This window comes from Rhamphochromis sp. 'chilingali', assembly GCF_963969265.1.
Source record: "Rhamphochromis sp. 'chilingali' genome assembly, chromosome: 21".
Taxonomy (NCBI): Eukaryota; Metazoa; Chordata; class Actinopteri; order Cichliformes; family Cichlidae; genus Rhamphochromis; species Rhamphochromis sp. 'chilingali'.
Window position 1 is genome coordinate 4,730,592 of NC_137949.1, and position 18,904 is coordinate 4,749,495.

At 40.6% G+C, this 18,904-nt stretch overlaps 1 protein-coding gene across 1 annotated transcript in view; it reads right to left on the reverse strand.

Moving 5' to 3' along the window:
- The window catches only part of prkd1 (protein kinase D1), an 80,736-nt gene that overhangs the window by 27,605 nt on the left and 34,227 nt on the right, over positions 1-18,904 (reverse strand). The window contains exons 3-14 of the mRNA XM_080871024.1: positions 18,748-18,879; positions 18,490-18,659; positions 18,383-18,406; positions 17,875-18,085; positions 15,085-15,162; positions 12,742-12,943; positions 12,533-12,656; positions 11,527-11,604; positions 11,014-11,181; positions 6,961-7,072; positions 6,011-6,063; positions 562-634 (exon numbers count right to left, since the gene is read on the reverse strand). Coding sequence (XP_080727150.1) covers positions 562-634; positions 6,011-6,063; positions 6,961-7,072; positions 11,014-11,181; positions 11,527-11,604; positions 12,533-12,656; positions 12,742-12,943; positions 15,085-15,162; positions 17,875-18,085; positions 18,383-18,406; positions 18,490-18,659; positions 18,748-18,879 — 1,425 coding nt within the window. The remainder of the gene's footprint in view (positions 1-561; positions 635-6,010; positions 6,064-6,960; positions 7,073-11,013; positions 11,182-11,526; positions 11,605-12,532; positions 12,657-12,741; positions 12,944-15,084; positions 15,163-17,874; positions 18,086-18,382; positions 18,407-18,489; positions 18,660-18,747; positions 18,880-18,904) is intronic.

Here is an 18,904-nt window from a genome sequence, read left to right on the forward strand (position 1 = left end):
GGTGCCCTGAGATAAAGCTGCAGTGATTTCTACTACAGAATCGTGTCTTTTTGTTGCATGTGGACCTGGCGGTCACAATTACTCCCTGATCTTATCCCATGCTTAAAGATATTTCTCAGGATTATTGAACTTTTTAAACATCGGGCACCACAGATGAAATTTCCAATTTTTTTGCAGTTTTATGTCGACAAACAAAATCACTGAACTTTTTCCCTGCACTGTGTTTCACAGAGGTTACATTTCATCTTAATGAATCGGGCTCTTTGTGGCACGTTTTACAAAACCTTTTTCTGAAACAACAAAAACGAATTGTGATTAAGTTTCATGTTGCCCAACTGATTTTTTGTCTCTCTTTCTAAGTTAAAACCAAGTAATATTTCCTGTGTTTTTAGCTGTGCAGAGTCTCATAGATGAAGAATGCGTTCCACAGGAGAATAAAGTCACAGAATTTTAAAAAATACATTTACATGTATTGGAAATAGAAGATTAATTTTTTTGTGCTGAAAAAGAAAACATTATGCATTTGGTGCAATGACAGCGTGTCTCAAATTCAGGTTTTACCTCCATACACAATGCCAAACTGTCCTGAGCCAAGAACCTCGTCTGGGAAGATTTGATACACTGAGTTGATGTCCTGGAAAACACAAAACACAGTCTGAGTAGCAATTCATAAATCATCAGATGGGGTCCAAGAAAAGGGTCAAATGAAAGTGAAATAAATGACTGAGACCAGTGTAGCGAAGCCTAAACCCCCTGCCAAAGGATAATGGATGCAGGGAGAGGCTGAAGTTCAGGGTGTCCAAATCTATGAGCCCATGGAGATAAAAGAGCTGGTTGCAGGGGCATGCCACCCTGAGGATGGAACTGAAGTTTAATGTTTTGTCCTCAGTCTTTTTACAAATGGACGCATTAGGAAATGCTTGTTGGGCGATGGCAGATGTTTTGAAACCAAGCATAACATATGCAGATCCAAAATGAGAAGATGGAAACTAAAAAAAAATCCTTTAGTCAAGTTAGCAGAGCAAACACCGTCCGCTATGACGTCACCCATTGGTGCTTTTACTGAGGTGCTCTGGTGTTAACATCACAAGTGACTTTTACCAATTGGAATACAGAATAGGTCCATCCTGAAGCATGACCTTCTTTGGGATTCTGTTTGACTATAACGGGGACCACAACCTACAAAAGACTAATAATAAAAAGATGATAAAAAATAAAAATCTTGAAACTACTGATTGAGACCATAACCTCATTCTCCTCGTTGTTTCCTGAGGTCATAGATCAAATTAAGTGCCAATACAACTCATTTTAAAATTGAGAAGTTTCCCCCCCACCTACTGGGAAAGAAACAATGTCTCAGTCTCAATGAACTGGTCCCACCCAACTTAACTAAACATTTATAGCCCTACACTCCGACCACAGCACTTAGGTCTACAGACCAACTAAGTTGGATGTTCTCTGAGCCAGGCTTAAATAGAGGTGACAGAGCGTTTTTGGTGTCAGCCTCTAATCTTTGGAACCACCTACCATTGCACATAAGAGCTAACCCAGTCACCCTGTGATTTGTAAAATGTGGTTAAAAACCTACGTATTCTCTTTGGCTTTCAGCTCTAGCTAAGCTGTATATCATAGCTTTTACTGTGTAAACCCTGTTTGTTGTTTTGATCAGTGCTTTAAGTGGCCCAAAAGAGGTGCCGGTACTCTATTTTTTTTCCGCCTCCCCTGAGGTAACAACAACTATTGAATGGGTTTTATATACAACAGTCAACAGACAACCTTATACAAAATAATAAATCATTTTATTAGTTTGCGGATTTGCTTGAGCTAGAAAGAGCTACTGAACATAAATAAAATGTGCAAAAAGGTATTGAAATTTATTTTTAACAAAATGTATATAAAATAAATTATAAAATAATTTGTATTTTGCTCTCTCTCTTGAGTCACTGCTGGTATCAGCAGCAGCACTTGTAAAGTGTACCTGCAGAGCTTGGTAGTTCTCCCATACTGCTTTCACTGTTCTCTCACTTGAAGCAACCCAATGCACTGACAAAACACGGCCTATCACAAGGAGACGTTGTCCAACATTGTGAGCACTCTCGGTTAACTCCCTTTGGTTTTTTGGTGATGCATGGCAGAGGGAGTAAAGCTGATCTAAGAATATTTTAAAGTGGTTGATTCCTACCTCCTTCAAAACATCACAAACTGCCAGTTCCAGTCTGTGATTGGAACAATGCCAGACAAACAGGTAAGGGAATTTGGAACAAAGCTGCGCAGCAACTCCTGCTTTCCTCCCAAGCATCACTGAGGCTCCATCACAAGCAAATGCCAACAAATGTTCCTGTAGGTAGTGAGGGTCAAAGCCATTATTATGAAGACATCCTAACAGTGCTTCAGTGATGTCCTTTGCTGTGGTCCCCTGCAGCTCAATCAGTTCAAAAAATATTGTGTCTGGATTTTCACTGGAAATAGCTGACCGCAGGCACACGACAAGCACAGACTTTCCACTTATTGTAGTGGATTCATCAATGAGCACACACAATTTTCTTTCATTCATCACTATGTCATTGACTACCTTCTTTTTCATTTCAGCTGCAATGTGATCCAGTATATTTGCACATGAGTTATTAGAGTGCAAAACTCTGCCCATCTTGACACCATTTAAGACTTGCAACTGGACATCTATTGGCATGTCTGTAAAGGGACGCCCATGCTTGCCAATCTTATAAGCTGTTCTAAACACATTGCAAGTTGAAGCGTAGTCAGCCTTTCTCATATCTTCATTGTGTTTTTGCATTGTATTTTGTGTTGCCTTCTCTTTTATTTCAACTGCTTTCTTGTGATAAATTGAGTCTCTGTGCTCTTTTATTTTCTTTCGTAGTGAGTTTTGTTGTGCAGCCTTGTCCATTCCAAAAGACGAGATTAAGCACCCACTCCACTCCTGCGACACTCTCTGCCCTTGCTGCATGTCCACGCGAGCACAAACTTGACTACACACACTACGACCCAACTTTTGATTTCTGCTGATCAGCCACTTGTAATTTGTGGAGAAATACCGGACTTGTGCTTGGGACCAACATTCTGGCCACTCATGCTCGCTAACGCGGCTGTTGTCATCGGTAGAAATGGTGTCATTCTCGTCCTCGTCGTCGCAAAAAGTGCCGTCGTCCGCGGCTGCGGCACTAGTGCAGCTTTCATTAGCTTGCGTCTGACCTGCAGCGATATCATTCTGGCTTGGTGGGGTGTCAGCCAGCGAGTCCTCTGATTCTGACCTTGTTCTTTTACTACTCAGAGTCTGAAGCCAGGAGAGCATATTAAGTGTTCATTGTTTTTGTATTTTAACCGAGCAGCTGTTTGCGCGTTTTACACACCCTCTCCGGACCACGTTGAGTTGACATGACAACGGCAAAAGCGACGCATGCGCTTTTCACTTGTAAAACACATTGGTGTATGGGTAATGTAGTCTCTGCTCTCGGTGGGACGAATTAGGAAGCGTGCTTGTGAAGGGCGCTCTGAAAAGCGGCAGCGCAGCCAAACGATTATAACAGATGTGCAAATGAGAGTACCGGTACGCTAAAAGCACGTTCTGGGCGCATGGAGAGGTGGCGGTACTCTCAAGAGCTATATTTAGAAGTGGCGGTACTGAGTACCGGCGCGTACCGGCCCACTTAAAGCACTGGTTTTGATTATGTCTTACTGAGACTGTGTATTTTAGCACATATTTGTTGCTAATTTAGTCATCATTTGTATAGCTTGTATAGTACTTTTCTCTATTAAGTTTTTTGTTTTACGTGTGCTACAGAAATAAACATTAACTTGACTTGACTTACATTTTCACACACAGGAGACACCGTAGGTCCTTTTTTATATAAAGTCTATGACAACAAGTTGTAAAACATTCTTATGCACTCTGGGCCATAAAACATACCTTTCTCGGGTTTAAAATAGCCTGAAACTGCAAGTTTCTGTAATTAAAGTTTCAGGTCATGGTTAAGTTCCTTGAATGGAAAACTGCAATGAAGGAAAGCAAGGGAGGCTCACAGAAAGTGGGTTCAACAAAAAAAAAGTGAATGCATCAATTCATCACCTGGCAGAGAAGATTTCCGGAATTAATTTTTTGGTAGAGAAAGCCTACTGTGCACCTCTCTCAGTGTAACTACACAACGTCAGTGATCCTCCACAGCTTTGACACCAAAGCTGCAAAATATTTTCTCCTTCATTTGTCTGTAATTACGTCTCCTTTTTCTCCCCTGTTAGCTGACAGCCTAATATCACACCTCAAGCAAAGAGAACAGAAATACAATATTATAAACTTCCTCCCCCTTCCCCGAGCTCACTGCGTAATTACCATCGTCACCATGGAAACCGTTTGGCTGAGTGAGTAATCACAGTAATCTCCATTTGAGGTGTTTGAAGACGTGCTCACCTTGGAGACGGCGAGGTGCACGTCTGCATAGAAATGGGACTTGATGTTCTCTGCAGTTGCATTTATATGCAATGCAATGAATAGAAAAATGAATAGAATTTGCAGATATTGGAGCCTGATGTAAATCTTTTTGATGTAAATGTAGTGTTTCAAGCATAGTGACACGCTCTGGGAATCTCTGCAACATGACCCAGAAGTCTTCAAATGCAAATTAAGAAGAAAGTGACAGAAAGCAGGAAAAAAAAGAACTGGATGGAGGTGATTTGAGTATGAACAGGATGTTGTGTTGTCTGTCAGAGGTTGAAGATGGGGACTCTGTTTATAAGTGTGGGTATACAAACAACATGTCCTGATGCTGGTTTGAGTGCAGTGTCAGTTGGAGTGCCAGGAAATAAAGCATGAATGAAAGCATGGTGCTGATGTAACATCTAATTCAGGTTTGGGTCATCCATGTAAAACATTAGCTGTCCAATATCATCATGCCTAGGGGGACACATCCTACCACATGACTTAACTGACTGACCGTTAGTGGAAGGTCGGGTGAAACCTCGGTGCAAAAATGTCTCAAAGGTTCAGTCAAAGCAAGTCAGTGTCTCATTTAAAATGAGAGAAAAACACAATATGCACTCTTGCCTGATGAAGATTGTGACATGCTTTGTTTGCCCTGTGAACTTGTAGATCTTGAAAGAACACTGTCACTTTCTTTAACTCTTATTTACAGAGCAGGTATCTGCAAGGAAGTTTATTTGCCAGTGACATTCTGCAATTCAGTGTTTCTCAGCTTTATTACTTTGATCTCAAATAAAAATTGGTTGGCTCCCTTACTTTGTGACATCACTTTCCTGATGGTTTTATAGGCTAGTTTGAGATTAGTTAAGGAATCCTCATTGGTTAAGAAATTGTCAGAGAAAAGTCATTACCCTCAAGTCTCAAAACACCAAGACAGCAAAGGTGAAAATGCTCAGCACAAGGCTTCATGATATAACATAAGGACTTTACTAACCAGCGGGTGACATGGAGATAGACGGCCATGTCAGTAGTTTTAGAGGCTCTTGGTATTCTGATGTCGTCGATGTCATAATAATGGATTGGATTTATATAGCGCTTTTCAAGGCACCCAAAGCGCTTTACAATACCACTATTCATTCACTCTCACATTCATACACTGGTGGAGGCAGCTACAGTTGTAGCCACAGCTGCCCTGGGGCAGACTGACAGAAGCGAGGCTGCCATATCGCGCCATCGGCCCCTCTGGCCAACACCAGTAGGCAAGTAGGGTAAAGTGTCTTATCGCATAGCGATTTCATTTTGTCCTCAAATGCCAGAAAACACTTTACAAGAGAATTAAACCTTGTAATATGGTGCACGAAGAAGAAGCTTCCTTAAGCTACACCCTTGTTACAAGGGGTCATCACTGCAATGGATGGCCTTACTTCCTGATCTGGCTTTCCAGCTGGACTCAAACCACAAAGCTTTGGCTTAACAAGCAAATATGTTATCCACTACATTATGGAGCCACAGACTTTATGCAAAAGCAATCCAAAAATGTGTGTGTGTGTGTGTGTGTATTTGTATTTTTTCTCTTACCACATTCTCCTGGATCTGGCAGTTGGAAACTGAAATACTGATTGAAATCTCCTCTGTTAATGAGAGACACAAGTAAGATTAGAATAAAAAAAAACAGGATAACAAAAAACAGTGAATTAGCATCCTCCTGTTATTCTGAGGTCTTTACCTATCAATGTGAAGTTGACTGTTGTTGTGATTTTGTATGATTAAAAAAGCATCTGAGATAATATACATTGTGAAACACAGTCTTTCAGTTGAAATGAGATTTTTTTTCATCAACATCAGAAGGACAGATTTCAGCGGATGCACATCTCTCTGTGAAGCAAAAACAATAAAAACAGGGCATCTGTAAAAGGATATTAACTTGTTTACTCTAAGCCACACTTCTGGTGTGCATTAGAAATAAATATGTGATAAATGTGAACCAGTTAGCAATCTGCTAGTTGAGACACATTTCTTTAATCATAAAAGGTACTACGACCACACTGAAGTGTTAGTCATGATGGTTTGACGTCAGTGAAATGCCTGAAATATCTCTGATGGGTTTTGTGTGGGTGTTGTTGGCCCTGAATGGATCTGAGACTCTCTGGGAGAATTCAGTAGCAACATGGATACAAATACTTGAGTTGAAAGAAATCATACATTGAATTTGTGATTTATCTGTTCCAAATAGTCTCTGGCTGGAGACAAAGTGAAAACTGTGCTGGAAATACTTTAATGTGGTTGAGATAGGTGTGACCCTGTACATGTATACAGCTTTGAGACTTCAACTCATTTTTTCAATGAGTGGCTGAGATTGTCTGCTACTAGTTCATCACTTAATTTGTTGAAATCAAGTGGTTGTAACAGCACATTTTTATTTGAACTCCCTTTAAGCTTTTTGTTAAAAAGATAGAAAGAAAAAATCTTCAAAAAATGCTAACTTATACATGTAATATTAACAGGCCAATAATATTACAACAACGTACTGTGTCCACTGCGGTGGGAACTGTGGCAAATTCCTGTAGAAACCGCTGGCATCAGAGCATGCTGGATGGCCATTTCCCACATTCGAGCCACATCCTGCCCAACACCGCTGACCTGAAATCACAATTCTGGTACTCACAATTTGATTCAGTAAAAGGACTAGATGTTACAATCCCTGATAATACATTGCTTCAAATGGAGAAAATCTTGGCTGTTATGAGGAAAGGCAGCTCAGAAACTTTATCAGCGGCATACAGCGTTGTGTGCCTGAGCTTTCAGTCTTTTACCCAGGCTAATCTGCCATTTTTTTCTTCCTTGGTTAGGTTTAGGGATTAGGGATCTTATAGTGGACCTTAGATTCATTGGGTGTTTCGGCCCTTATCACTAGGCACCCTCATCTAAGAAGGCCCTGCCAGTGTGTCACTGGTTTTTGTTATTTTTCTTCTTCTTTCTTCTGTTTAGTTTTCTACAGTTTATTTTCTTCTATCTCATCACTGAAACTGAGAAATAATACTTACCTCTTTAACATTTATGGAGCCTCACTTCTTCAAAGGGATAGAAAAGGTGATAGAGAGAAGTAAGACAAAAAGGAACAAGATAGGAGAGAGCAGAGAGGATAGCTGGAAGGGGGGCGCCCAATCTGGCTTCCCACACCTCCCTGCCAGATCGGGCTGTACGCTTTACCTCCCCACTGGGAGGAAGAGCAGAGGGGAGAAGAGCAGAATATTTTTCTTTTCTTTCATTCCTCCTTTTGGTTTCACTACCATGAGGTTAACTGCACAGTCCCCAGGAGGCCCTGAGACAGCTGTATCAGTCAACCAGCAAAATTTCTAATGTTATATTTTACCCTTTTGACGCCCCCTGTTGAGGTAGGCACACCACGGGTTGATAAATCCTGGGCTTGTGTCTCGCGGTTAGCTGACTGCCTTAGCTACCCAAGGCAGCCCTTTTTAGTAGGGCTGGGTATCGTCACTGATTTCTAGAATCGATTCGATTCCGATTCACAAGGTCCTGAATCGATTCGATCCACGATTCGATTCGATTGGATTTGAATCTGGGAAATTTTGCCTCAGACAGTCAGAAATATTATAATTCAGATCAGTACATTTACATATTTTTGTATCTATAAAAAGGAAGCTGACACTTTCGAGACTTTATCAAAGGTGTGAGCATGACAGCAGTGTCAAAGTAGCTGAAGATAAAACACAGAAAAACATGAAGGTGATTTTCCTGGCCTGGGATTTTATAAAAATATTCCACAGTACATCAAAAACCAAAGAAAACCATTAACCAGCACATGAACATTACCTCTGAAGTTACAGCGGTTTTATTACAGACACAGCTGAGCGTTTTGCATTTTGCATAATTTTAAAAAGTTCAGAAGCCTATTGAACGGCAGAAATTAGGTTTTCTTTTCGGAAGTAAGTAAAAGGGAAAAAAAACATCAGCCGACAGCGCTGTAAATAACGGTAGTCTTGTGCGTAACAAGCAAGCGAATAATGCAGAAAACAGATTTCGGGGATAGACGGGAAACTGTTCTTGAAGTACACTGAGAGAGAGAGAGAGAGCTGTGCATGAAGTGGGATTTTATTGTGGTGGAAGCAAAACAGCAAAAGTAAGAGTGAATTCATGACGATGTTTATGTGAAGCGTAGTTTGGATCTTCTTTTGCTGCTGGTTTGGTCAATATTGTTTGGAGAGAGATAAAACTAACAGCTTTAGAATCAGCGCAAAAAGGGCGCGAACACAAAGCGCGGACCAGCCGAAACATCAGAATCAGCGAGCTGTTGGCTTTCAGCCCCGACCGTGTCCGTGCCGTCGGATGAGAAAGTCACATCTCACTGATTCTGATCCGCGGGTCCGCGCTTTGTGTTTACGTCTTTGTGCAGAAGCCGTGTACCTGCTCTCATTTACTGTTTTAGCTGTTTGGTGGTTGTCAAAATTTTGTGACGTTTCACCTGAGATTCTGGAATTTCGGGCAAAATACATTTATATTAAAAAATCGATTCAGGATTTTAATGAATCGATATCACGTTATCCAAGCCAGAATCGATTTTAATTGATGAATCGATTATTAAAACCCACCCCTACCATAGCCAGTGACTGGTCCTCTCAGCAGTGTTAGCCAATTCTCTTATAGCCTGCCATTGCGCCTGTCCTCTGATCCCAATCTCTCTAAGCAGTTTTGCTGTTGGACTGGCAACAAAGCCCCTGCATCCCACTTCCACCGGGCGCACCTTGATCTTCCAGCCTCTGTCCTCTGCCTCAGCTGCCAAGTTGGCATACCACAGCTTCTTACGCACAAATGTTTCCTCAATTGCTTCCTCCCATGGTACCGTCAGCTCAATGACATACGCAAGTTTTTGGGAGTTAGACCAAAGGACGAGGTCTGGTCGCAGAGTAGGTGCTACGATCTCTGTGGGATCCAAGTCCACTTGCATCTGCCAATCCCTGGCAACCTTCAGTGGGCCCATTTCTGGGGTTAAGGGGCTTGTACTCGGCCACAGAGGAAGACAGGGGGAGCCCTCATGGCTAATTGAATGGAGAATTCATGCTTTTATTTTGTCTTTTGTTTTTATATATTTATTTTAAATATTTAGTTATTTAGTTCCTATCAGAAAAACATAAATTCACAAATGCAAAGAGTTTAAAAAACAAGTCTTTAGAGCAGTCTGAATCCTGAATGAGACATATAGGAATTATTAGTACTGTACTTTGATCTAACTTTATCTGAAAAGATTTTTAAAATCGCACTTCATCACTTTAAACAAACTTTAAAAATATTAGTAGTTTCTGATTTTTTTTAAAGTAAGTTATGTAAAATTTTAACTTGAAAGTATTTCTCATTGCAGAAATAACTAAGTATGAATGGTAGAAGAAGACTGTAATCCATGTACCACAGAGGGGAAACGTCACTTTTTCGATTTCTGTCTTTTAGTTTAATATTTTTATAGCTGACATTTTTTAAACTTTCACCCCCTTAATTTTTACACCAATATCTCTCAAATATCTTTCTTAACATGATTGCATTTGAGGGGTGTTATTATTTCATGTCACCAGTGTTGGGGAGTAACAGAATACATGTACCGGCGTTACGTATTTAAAATACAAAATATGAGCAACTGTATTCTGTTACAGTTACTGCTTAAATAGGTGATAATTAGAATACAGTTACTTTGTTGAAATAAACGGATTACACGGCAATCTTTTCCTGTTTCATATGTTATGCTATCCCCTCTCTAATTTTGGTAATTCCACACATTGCCGGAAACCCAAACAAAGCACACAATAAGAGGCTCTAATGTGAGCGTCCAGTTAATGTTGGTGGTGTCAGTTACACAATGAACCCAGAGCCAGCACAACAGAGCCAGCAGTGAACGGGCAGGAAGGCATTTCTTACTTGGAAATTCTGACACCACTTCATGAGAAGAATGGGATGGGCAAAATCTGACCTTGCAATGCAAACTTTGTTTGCCAGCAACCAAGCTGCTCTCAGCATCAAAAGACTCCAACCTAAAGAAACATCTGGAAGTAAGTTCTTTATTTAAAAACTAACATTAGCCTACTGCAACTACCTTGTTCGAGTTATGGTAGCTACCATAGCTATGGTAGTTATGTCCCACTTCAGTATCTTCGATGTACTATTGCTGTGTGATTTATTACTATTACTGATGGCTACAACCTGCTAGCTGCAAATAATCATCACATTTGAACTGAACTGAACTGAATGAAGAAAGATGTAAGAAAGAACAGAGTTGGAGAAAAAGAGATTTTAGTAAGGAGTACTCAGTGACATTTGATCAACTGTGAATTTAAATCTTTCATGTAAATGTGAGTTTTTCAAAATTTTGAAAAACAAATGTGACAAATGTCTTGATTTTGCCAGCTCTGACGTATCCGATTTAAGACTTTGTTGAAAAACATTTCTCCTTAAAGTGTTTGCATGATATCATGCAAGCACATTAAGGATGATATCAAATCTATCAATAATATCAAATCTAATTATGATCTTAGAGAACCTATCTTGCATCATATCAGATTAAATCTGCATCTCACCAGAATGCTGCTGCCTGTCACAGATGATTCAGGTCTCTGCAGGTTCTCTCCAACATAATAAACCAGTGATGCCGTGGCGATCTCAAAGCAATGAGGATTGGCTCCATCAGGAAGTAGAGAAAAATTCTGAGCAGGCTCCAGAGACAAGATTTCAGACAGAGGGATTTCCTGCAGAGAGGATGAAGTACAGGGGTCTGGGTGGAATACAGTTTACAGTATCAGCACCAGTACACCATACATGATGTACCTCCTGAATCTGTAGTTGAGGGGTGTGCTGTGTTGCAAGTAATTTACATTCAAATATGAATTAACATATATCTCATACCAGTAGATCACATTGCTCTCAGACTGCTGAGTTTAGAAAGTAGAATAGGTATATCAGGCCTCTCTCAGCAGACTCAAGTTCAAAAAAGACTACTACTGTAAACTTAGCAGTTAGTCTTTAAAAGACAGGCACACCTGCAGTGATGACTTTGCAGCAACAAATAAACTGCTGGAAGGTAGTGGTCTTACCTTGTAATATTTACTTCCTGTGTCGTTCTGAAACAGCGTAATGCATTTACTGTCTAGCCTCCAGTAATGTCTTTTCCTCTGAAACATTGGAAGAGAGAAGAGGAAGAAAAATAAGGGAATACCACAAAGAAAAAAGAGTGACATTAAAGAGCAAAACAACTGAGGAAAGAAAAGAGAGCAAATAAGTATGAAGCAGACAAACAATGACAACCTGTAAATGCCTCTCAACTTGTTTTTAACACTCACGCAGCTGAAGAATTTCAGAACAGCAACACATCCTCAAACCACAAGTGGCAGTTTTCTCAGAAATAACTCTTGCTTCTATTAGGAATGAGTTTAACATTTATTATTTCTCACTATTTGTTTCTTCGATATTTCCTACCATCTCCGTTATTTAAATAGGAAGAAGCACAAACACTTAAGACAATCTTTGTACGATTCAAAGTGTATATTTATAATAATGTGTCAAACAAAGTTGGAAGCAGCACTTTGATTACAAATAGTGAAATATCTGCAACGCGTTCTGTCCTGTTTCTGAGTCCTCTTATCCTTCACTCAAAGACTTCAGAAACAGCATCACAACTGGATTCTTTGCATGTTCTTGAAATGTAATGAGAATAAACTGTGTTTTTCCACATGGTTCAGGTCTTTTTTTATAATTTAATTATGAATTAAATTATAATTCTAAAGTGTACCATCTTTAAGTAATTGGGAAAAATTTAACAATTACACGAATTCTCCCCAGGGTGCTGATTGACTAATCATTAGACTGAGAAGCCACTGTTTCATGTCACAAAGACAGAGGAATCGGTGAAATTAAAGGAGTAGATGACAAAGCTAAGACTGAGGCAAAGCCTGATAACATCCGAACCAGTGAACAGAACGAAAACAAAACAAACAAACAAAAAACCCTGAGGGCGCTAGCTGTTTGCTTCATGTAAGACAACATCCACAACACAAATTTGGTGAGGTAAATAGACTGTTAAACATAAAAAGAAAGATGTACCAGAGTGTCCTTGCTGGTGTAGTGGACCATCCAGCCCTCTTTCATCACATTGCTGCTCTTCCTCTTTGTGTGTTTGACAGACTGGACGACTCGCATCAAAGGAATGTTGTTGCTGGTGGAGGGGCTTTAAGGGGCACGAAAAAAAACACAGCCTCAGAAACATCTCAGTACTATATATTTTTCTTTGTGTGTAATTGTTCTGTGAGTACCTGATGGCTCGGTTGGACTCATCTAGGTCAGGGTCGTGCATGTCACAGAGATCGCTGGGTCCTGCCTCTAGCAGCAAGCCACTCTCTGAGGCCAGCGCTTCATCCATGTCATCCAAGAGGCTACCCCCTCTGTCAATATCATGGTCATCAAGGCAACCCTCCACCATGAGGGCATCCGATTCTGCACCTGGGCTCAGAAGTTCTATGCAACAATAGAATTCAGGACCTTCATTTTGTGTTTCTAAACCATTCAGAGGTGGACTTATGTGTTATGCTAATGTGTTTCAAACCCTTGTATTGATACATAATCCGAGTGTGCTAAGCTTCAGGACAGGAAATTCTCCTTCAGAGTTTTAGGTTGAGAGCAGAATTCAAGATTCCATCAATTACAGAAAGTCATTCAGATCCTCACTCTACTACCACCACGTTTGACTGTTGGTCTTTTTATGGCTTCCTGTTTTACTCTCATGCCAGAAGTAACGGGACACAAACTTTTCAAAAAGTTCAGCTGTCTTGTCAGCCCACAAGTGGTGTTGTGGAGGTCAAGAGTGTCAGACACTATCATGAGTTTGAAACTAGATCGAAGGAGTGACGTTGAATGTTATCATTGAAATTTTAGAATATATTCAACAACCTGTAGAGAGTATCCCAGAGATGAGACAGTAGTGATTAGACCTCAGTAGAAATGTATGTGAAGAGTAGGGAGCTGATGAGGTGTTGGGAAAGTATGATGTAAGGAATTGCAGAAGAGCAGGTAGTAGTGGTGATCACATGCTTTAAGAAAAAACAAAACAAAAGGTGACGTATAAGAGTGGAGAAAGTTGCACAGAGGTTGATTTTTGTAGAAGGCGTCATATGCTAAATTGGCAATACAGCTAACAAGGCTGCAAAACAGGACCCAACACTGACAAGTCTAAAGTTCAACAGGTTTATTGAGTTAAAGTAAGTGAGAAGTTGAAAGGGGAGGTAAACACACGGATTCCTGACAAAACAAAGCAGGTAGGAGGACCTGTCACTGAGTCACTGAGAGAGTTAGCCTTGGATAATCCACAGAATAGCTCCAGAGAGTGTTGTTTAGAGTGAATTTGACTGCCTACTTGGTTGGTCTGGAAGAGATACTTGCAGGGGGACAGAGTCGTAGGAAGGTGAAGAGGCAGGTGAGTTGAAATTGAGAGTTTCTTGATCAAGGATTTCAGGAGGAGAAGACCAGTTTGACAGAGACAGTTAGGGGACACTGGAGGTGGAGCTGCTCTTAAGGCAGGGGACAAATGGGACACATGGCAATGAAGGTGTTACACTTGAAAGCTTGTGTCACCACAGGAGACACGGAGGAGCCAGATTACCAGTTAAAGGAGGCATAAAATCTGGTGGAGAGTGAACCCTGGATCTGGTCATACCAAGATCTGCCCAACCCAGCATAAACCCAAAACAGCAAACAGACCATGAAGGACCATGACAAAGATTGGAGACTGCAAGGTAGTATCAGAAATCTAGCTAGGCAGCATTAGGTGGTAGTCTGCAGGATGACTTTGGAACTCAAGAAGAGTAAGGGAATGAGAAAAGGACTAAGTTATGGAAGCTGAAGGAAGAATGTTATGCAGCATTTAGGAAGGAGTTAAGGGTTGTAGGGAAGAACTGCCAGATGACTGGGAAAAGTACAGCTGACATGGTTAGGGAAACTGCCAAGAAAGTATTTGTCTACAGCCCCTTCTTGCTCTGGCCCCTTTACACTGAATACATGTGTGAATGAGAGACAGGTAGGAGTAACAGTGAAACCGGGGCAAATGGAGTTAAAGTACATGACTGGTCCATTACCAGGGATCAATCATCCAAAGCATTGGTCAGTGCACAAAGGTGTTGGTGGAGATGAGTGTCAAGGTTGAATGGACAAAATTAGGAATGAGAATTAATAATGCAACGGAGTGATAGCTTAGGTTGAGTTGTTTGGAGACAAAGCTAGAGAGGCAAGGTTTAGACATGTTAGACGTGTGCAGTGGTGGGATGGTGACTACATTGCGCAAAGGGTGTTGAACATGGAGGCAGGAGGGAAATAGGATAAGCACAGAAAAGATACATGAATGTATATATATATATATATATATATATATATATATATATATATATACATATGTGTGTGTGTGTGTGTGTGTGTGTGTGTGTGTGTGTGTGTGTGTGTGTGTGAAAAAGAAATTAAAGCATCATTTTTATTCAGTTTCAAGCCTGATTTTAAAATAAAATTTTAAGTTATGATGGGGTTTATGGATGTTGTAGCGGTGGCTAAAGTAACGCTCTGTGTTCATATAATACAAAAACAAAGAAATGTGTTTGTGTGTCGGTAGGTACCTCCATTTTTTGATACTTCTCCCAGGCAGTTGTTTGGCACTTTTTGCGCACATCGTTTATGACAATTAAATTTACAGTCTGAGAGAGAAACAAGAAAGAGGAACACAAGGCTTAGGAAGAGGCTTTGACATCAGCTCCACAGTAACTGTTCAAAATCTTAATACAGATGAAGACATGATGCAGTTAAAACTCCAAAACGGCCAGATTACACTATATTGCTAAAAGCATTTCCTCGTATGCCTTTATGAAGTTGAGGGATGTCCTATTCTTAATCCATAGGGTTTGATGTTGGCCCAACCTTTGCAACCTTACACCTTGGCTCACAGTCCCCACTCATTTATACTGAAGGTGTTCTATCATGTTGAGGTCAAGACTGTCCATGTCTTTATGTTACTTGATTTGTGCACTGGTTTGCACACCAGTTGTGCGCCCTTTCATTTACGACGTCTGATGATGCAGTTCTATATCTCCCTGTTCCAACATAATTGCACTTATGTTGGAACAGGGAGATATAGAACTGCATCATCAGACGTCTTAAATGAAAGGGCGTACAACATGATGTCTATAACCAAGGTTCTAGAAACTGTTAAACAAAGCTCTGGTGACTAGGATGGATTTTCTCCAAAGATCCATCCAGGGTGTACTCTAAGCCAGCGGTCCCCAACCCCGGGCTTCGGACCGGTACCGGTCTGTGAATCGTTTGGTACCGGGCCGCGAGAGTTGAGGCTCAGGTGTGAAATGTATGGTTTTCAGGGTTTTTATCGGTTTTCAGCGTTATTTTGTTATCGTTTTTATCGTTAACTCGGTTTTCCTGGGTCTTTTCACATGTGCTATGAATAAATCTTCTTTTTTTCATTACCGGTACTAGTTTTATTTTGTTGTATTTATCCGCGACACCTTAAAGGCTGGTCCCTGAAAATATTGTCGGGCATAAACCGGTCCGTGGCGCAAAAAAGGTTGGGGACCGCTGCTCTAAGCTACAAGAGAAAAATAGCACAGGAGCAGACCTACCCAGAGCTGAAAAAGATGTGTCACACAACACCAATGCTAAGTAACCTCCCAGCAAGAGCCAGTCAACATCACAAAGTGGACAGTGTTGGGGAGTAACGGAATACATGTGCCGACGTTACGTATTTAAAATACAAAATAAGAGTAACTGTATTCCGTTACAGTTACCGTTTAAAAAGGTGGTATTCAGAATAGTTTGTTGAATTAAAGGGATTACACAGCGGTCTTTTCCTGTTTCATTTGTTAGGCTATGCCCTCTCTATTTCTGGTAATTCCACGCCGGTGGAAACTCAAACAAAACACACAATAAGAGGCTCTAATGCATGTGTGTCAATCTCGCGGCCCATGTTACCTGTACTTGCGCCCGCATAATGATGTGAAGAAATATTTTTAAAAATTACTTTTCAACAAATTATTTATTATGAAGGCAATATGAGCAGAGTGTTACAGGCATAGCCCTGGAGAATGTAGCCTCATGGGCAGTGTAGCCCAGTTGTAAGTAAGCTGTTAAGACTCGACTGTACACTGTGTTCATGTTTTCCTCCGAAACAATAAGCTCCGTTGGAGCAGCCTTTCAACGCCTCTCTCTGTCTCTCGCTAGCAAAGTTGACCCAGACAACAAAGTAAAGCTAGTTTTCGGTTACGAGCCCGACACGGAACCCGACGTATTAGCCAGAGGTCCCTTTACTACAGTTCGGAGCCGCGGACCTGAAAAAATATGCGCGCAATAGTTTTCTATATGAGATCGCTGCAAAAAGTGCAGCCTTACCTAATGTCCACCCTACTGTTACTCATTTATATTAAGATTTAAAAATCTAGTTGGTATTGGTATGGCGAGTATTCTTCAGTAATAGTAAAAGATCACAGAGCAATAGTACATTCATTTAGTTGCCTACATAATTGCCTGATAATATATTAAGTAATCCAAATTATTCAGAATAAGTTACTCTAATTGAGTAACGTAACGGAATAGGTTACAAAATACATTTTGGGGCATGTATTCTGTAATCAGTAGTGGAATACATTGTAAAAGTAACCTTCCCATCACTGATTGTGGAATATATCTGCTATTCCTCCTTTGCACTATGTCACTTTGTCTACAAACCACTCAACCTGAGCTGTCCCTAGAATTTACTAACTTTCAGTCCCAATGAAAATCTTAACATCTTCATTACTCTACCACTACCAGCTTGGCCTCCTATCTGTTTGTCACTGTGTCTTAACCAGTCTCGCGAACATCTCATAAACTTCCCATTCACTATCCTTCTGTAACAAATCAGCCCTGACATTTGTCTCTAACAGCTCCCCCCATTTGCACACTCTTCTTCACCTCTCCTCAACACTGCTTCTGTTGCCTGGAATTTATCCCAGGTACTTAAAATAATCTACCTACATTATCTAAACTCTATATTTTAATAGTACAATCAGCAGAGTCTTTATTTATCCAGGTAATGTTTTTACACATTCAGTATTCAGTCTCTCTACTAGTCCTTTTACAGCAACATTACATGTAGCACCATGGCAAATCATTATTCTGTATTATACTGTATTACAGTATCTAATGGTTACATTAACAAGTAAACAGTAAACCTACTGGTAGTTTTTACATGGTTGAGCCAAAGAAATGTCTCAATGATTCTGAAAGGACAAGGTTTCTTTAAGCATCTTAATGCAAAATGTTTTGGACACTGGACAAGCTGTGCTACAAGCAGAGACAGTTTTAAGTTTGACATCTAGAGCTTTGAAAAACATCTACAGCAGGTTTTCAGAACAACAGCTCACCTTTGCACTGCAGGCCCTGCCTGAAGAGGCCTTTGAGCAGCTTCTTGCAGTGCTGGCAGACAGTAGGCCGGGTGTAAGAGTGAATCAGGAATGTGTGGGGAACTTTGACTTTTGACAGTAAGATCTTGTCAAGCTCAATGGGACGGCCAACATATGATTGTGAGCTGGATCGCCGCTCTCTACCAGGAAAGTAATCTAACTGGTTCTTCTGCTGTTGGGAGAAACAAGCAAAGCATTTCAAAGTTTTTCATACGTTTCTAGTTTTTGCCAGTGGACCTGTTTTCCATGATAAGTCACACTTAAAATGATTTTTTATGGCAGCAGATTTAGAGTTTGGTTTCTCAGCTCTGGGGTTACCGTTGCCTGCAAGAACTATATGATAAATAGACTAACAGATGGGAGAATGAATTGCACAGTATAATTTAACTTGGCTGCCTGTTCACTATTATGCAATAAGTAAAAATGACCCTAGAGAAGTATTTCTATGTAAAAAGATGGGAGGACTTACCTCCATGCTAGGACTGACTGGAGACTGGACAACAAAAAAAGAACAAAAAAAGTTACTTCAACATTTCTGAAAAACTGTGTTCCACAGGTCTGTGCTTTTGTACTGACCAATAAAGCATCATCACTGTAGTGGGGAGGTGAAGGCTCAGCAGAGAGCGGACGCCCGATGTTGATTATCCCGCCTGTCAATGAGACATTGGAGGGACGACGCCTCCTCACCCCGCTGCAGTTGTTGGGGATCTTAAAGGCACAGCGCTTGTGGTAATTCAGACCACAACCTGGAGAAAAGGATAGTGTCTCTTTTTAAAATTTTACCTCAGCCATAATGTTCTCATGATTTCATCTTATGGGAATAGGATATTTTACCTTCACATTTAAGTCCTTGGCGTACAAGTCCCCACAGCATTTCCCCACAGTGGTCGCAGAAGGCTGGAGCTCGGTACGAATGGACAAACAGGCAGTGTGGACGAATCTGGAAGTCCTCTACTGTGGCTGAAGCTGTAGAAAATTATAAGATATAAAT